Source organism: Adiantum capillus-veneris, chromosome 10, assembly GCF_014529385.1.
Source record: "Adiantum capillus-veneris isolate H3 chromosome 10, ASM1452938v2, whole genome shotgun sequence".
Lineage (NCBI taxonomy): Eukaryota > Viridiplantae > Streptophyta > Polypodiopsida > Polypodiales > Pteridaceae > Adiantum > Adiantum capillus-veneris.
The window spans coordinates 159,275,249-159,278,745 of record NC_140940.1 but is presented as its reverse complement, the minus strand read 5'-3'; the positions used below and the strand labels follow the sequence as shown (position 1 = coordinate 159,278,745).

At 46.1% G+C, this 3,497-nt stretch overlaps 1 protein-coding gene across 1 annotated transcript; it reads left to right on the top strand.

The window, feature by feature from the left end:
* The first annotated feature begins 328 nt into the window (after positions 1 to 328).
* On the top strand, positions 329 to 3,104 carry LOC147449953 (uncharacterized). The gene is made up of 2 exons (XM_086522749.1): positions 329 to 970; positions 1,151 to 3,104. The coding sequence occupies exons 1-2, from the start codon at positions 525 to 527 to the stop codon at positions 2,811 to 2,813; spliced, it is 2,109 nt and encodes a 702-aa protein (XP_086378875.1). The 5' UTR covers positions 329 to 524; the 3' UTR covers positions 2,814 to 3,104.
* The last annotated feature ends 393 nt before the right edge of the window (positions 3,105 to 3,497 follow it).

Sequence of the window (3,497 nt, the reverse complement as noted above, 5' to 3'; positions counted from 1 at the left end):
GCACCGTCAGATTTGACAATCGCCGCGAATTTACAAATTTACCCCGAATTTACTAATCGGCCCACATTTACAATATGAGATACTCGAATCCCCTTTATTTCAACGAACGCATGGGGGTGTAGTGGTTAGTGCACATGGCTCGCCGTGGAGAGGTCGCAGGTTCAAGACATGGGGCGCAGACTGCCCCGAATTTACAAACCTACCCAAATTTACCAAATGTCCCGAATCACCTCAACCGTAGATCCGTGCGAGTCTAGACCAAATCGGCCAACGAATTTCTAGTTGGATAATGGATTCATCAATGGCAAATGCATTACCAGTGCGTCACGTCAGTCTTCACTTCACCACCTCCGACTCCGAGTGCCAAGTGCCAACTCCCGAGTCCCGAGGTCCTTAACATCAGGTATAGGAGTGGCCAGTACGAAGCAGTAATTGAGGTCTTGCATAGCCTATACCCACACCGGCAGTAATGGAAAGCTTGCGCTTCATTCTTTTTTTAGCTCGACTGTGACTGCTATTTTATCATGGAGTTTTCAAGTCGTCAAGAGCTGCAAGGACGGTTTGTGACCCAGGATCCCGACGCTGGGCGATGTGTTGAAGACATGGTAAAGAGCCTAATGCCAAGATTTGAATTCAAGGGAGATGCCGCCAAGTTTGCAGGGCAGGTGGGCAAGCTGCAGCCAGAGCTGGCCTTGCTATGCAAATGCTGTGGGAAAGACGAGCGCAAGAAATCCCTAATCTGCGATGTCTGTGAAAGCAGCTTTCATCTGAAATGCTTGAGGCTTCGCACCTCCAATGCCCTGCTTCTTGATCGGTGGCTTTGCGCGACCTGCTCTGCTGCAGAGGGTGCGCATGCATTAAACTCAACCAGTGATAAGAGGTCAGCTCTCAGATCTTCCATCAGAAAACGAAGGGACATGGATACGCAGAAGATCCCGCCTCAGGAAGAGAATGAGATAGGAAAAATCAGGTTTGCTTTTGTCTCCGTCCGTGCATGCATGTGTCTGAGAGAGAGAGAGAGAGAGAGAGAGAGAGAGAGAGAGAGAGAGAGAATTCTCTTCTTTCCCCGTTAGATTGCAATGCTTAATGTTGTGTGAAGAATGTGCTCTTGACATATTTCCTACTTTGTTATGAATATGGCTATCATAAGGTTTGTGCTGAAGCTCAAAACAGCTCATTTCAAGGGGGCTAGAGCACTTGCAAATGAAGTGGTAGAAGTACTGAGTGATAGGTCCACGGATGAGAGCGCAGAGCGTTGTGCAAGGAGGCCCAGCTGTCAAATGGATTGTGTTAGCGATACTCCGCAGTCGGAACTTGCTACCTCACCTGTCATCTGCTCTCAAGGTGTTGGTAAGGAGCTTATAGGATATGACAGGGCACGCAGTAAAAGGACAAAGGTTGATGAGAGCGTTATGGCATCTCCAAGAGACACTGGAAATGCTTGCATACCACCCAGCCATGGAGATGCAATCATAAGTTCTGACGATTACCATCAAACTGAGCCTAACCTCTATCTTTGTGGTGATACTAGTCAAGAGCTTAATCTATCTGGAGTGGATGAAGTTCCAAATGGAGTGGTAAAGTCTGTGATTGATTTGTGTTCTGGAAAAGATGCAGAGGTCATTTCACCGCATCCTCAATATATCAATTGCTTGAGTCTTGCTCTTGTGCACAAACAGCTCAACTCAGGTCTTGGCCATCTTGAAACGGTCACCGAGGAAACTGGTTCTGGGCTTAGGAAGGATGAAGCAAATGATGGCATAGAAGATGTGGCATTCAAGGAAAATGAGGAGGCAGCTCGGTCTTTGCAGGAGGAGCTAACAGCCGAAGGGTCTCCTCAGTCCCTTTTCGTCAAGGAGCACCCGAAAGGAAGTGAGGATGCTAATTGCATAAATGGCATGATATGTGACAATGAGACTAGTGCTACTAAAAATATAACAAACAAGGTCGACACACCAGAGCAAGGGAGCAATCATGTGCCAAGATATACAATGGCACATGCAGAGGCTGATGTGTTTGCGAAGCTTGGTGGCCATGTACTCACTCATGAGAGAGTTAAGATGAATGCACAGGAGTCTAGAAGTTTGGTCAAAGTTGTAGATGACATTCAGAAGGGGCCATGGTACAAGGATGCCATTGAGCTCATGGGCCTTGAGCCATTTGCATGCAAAGGGAACCACCATGAAGCCATGTCGTCATCAAAACAGCATCCACAATTGCATGTGAAGCTAAATACATGGTGCCTCTTACAAGTGTATGCCGACTGTCGCGAGAGATGTATTATTGTATATGACTTGGGGAAGCCAAAGAGAGATAATGCAGCTGAGGCCGGCTCACAAAATCCGATAGACACCGAGAGAACATGGTCGCTCGGAGGAGGGTTTTATGTGCTTCTTCTTGGCTCAAAGAATGCTGCCAATGAAAGCGTATGCTGCCGCATTATATCCTTTCAAGGAGGCATTGGATACGCGATACCGTATGTTCCAAGCTTTTCCCCAATGCAGGAACTTGAAGACACTTGTCCAGTATGGGTCACTTTTGTGCATTTGCCAGTCTACTTTTACCCATTTTTGCAGGAGCTAGCTATGCCACTCGGCAAAGTGCTCTATGTTCCTCGCCACAAAGCCCGGGAATCGTCCGATTCTCCTAGGGTGTGTGTTTGCTGGAAGGTGTCAAACAGGATTCCTGAGTTTCTCTATGTGGACATGGATGGCCTAGGTTCTAAGAAGCTCAAGATTGAATTCGATTTATCTCTTCTTAGAAACCTATCCAGAGTGTGTTACCAAGGGAGTGCATCTATGGCTAATGGCTAACAACTTGGTGAAGATTAGGAGGCAAGGGTCACATCACGAGAATAGATATAACCCTAACGGGTTTCGGCTTGCTCGAAAGGCTTTGTGTGTGTGTGTGTGTGTATTTTGATTTATCGCGAGTGGCAAACCTTGTATACTTATATGACTCTTGTTTTGTACTAACCCAACATGAGGCTAGTTGGGGAAAATCTATTTTGGTTTTGCTGTGTCCCAAAGTCCCATTAAAAAATATGTGGTATCAAATCATGTGAACATGAGCGATGAACTTTTTTTCTATCTCCTCTTAATTTGTTGTGGATGATGTGGCCATAAGATAGATGACTTGAAGCAAAGCACCATCCCACAAAGAACACAAGGCCCTGCAGATTTGTGCATTGCCTATGTGAAAGAGGATTGCAATGTCCTTCCATTTGCAAGGTGTTGGGAGGGCTACCAAACATTGTCACCAACTAATAAAACGGTGCCGCTTTTGGTGGCGTCATGGCCCCTCTTACCTTCAAACTCCTTGCTCTTACTTAGCATCTCTCTCTCTCTCTCTCTCTCTCTTTGTGCACTGTTCCAAAGTCAACCCTTAAGTTGCACAAAGCCTGCAACTTTGCTTGGTTGCCAAAAGTTGCTCACAAGTATTTGAGGAGTGTCTTACAATTGTGATGCTTTGAAATTTGAAAATGCTTTTTGAGAGGA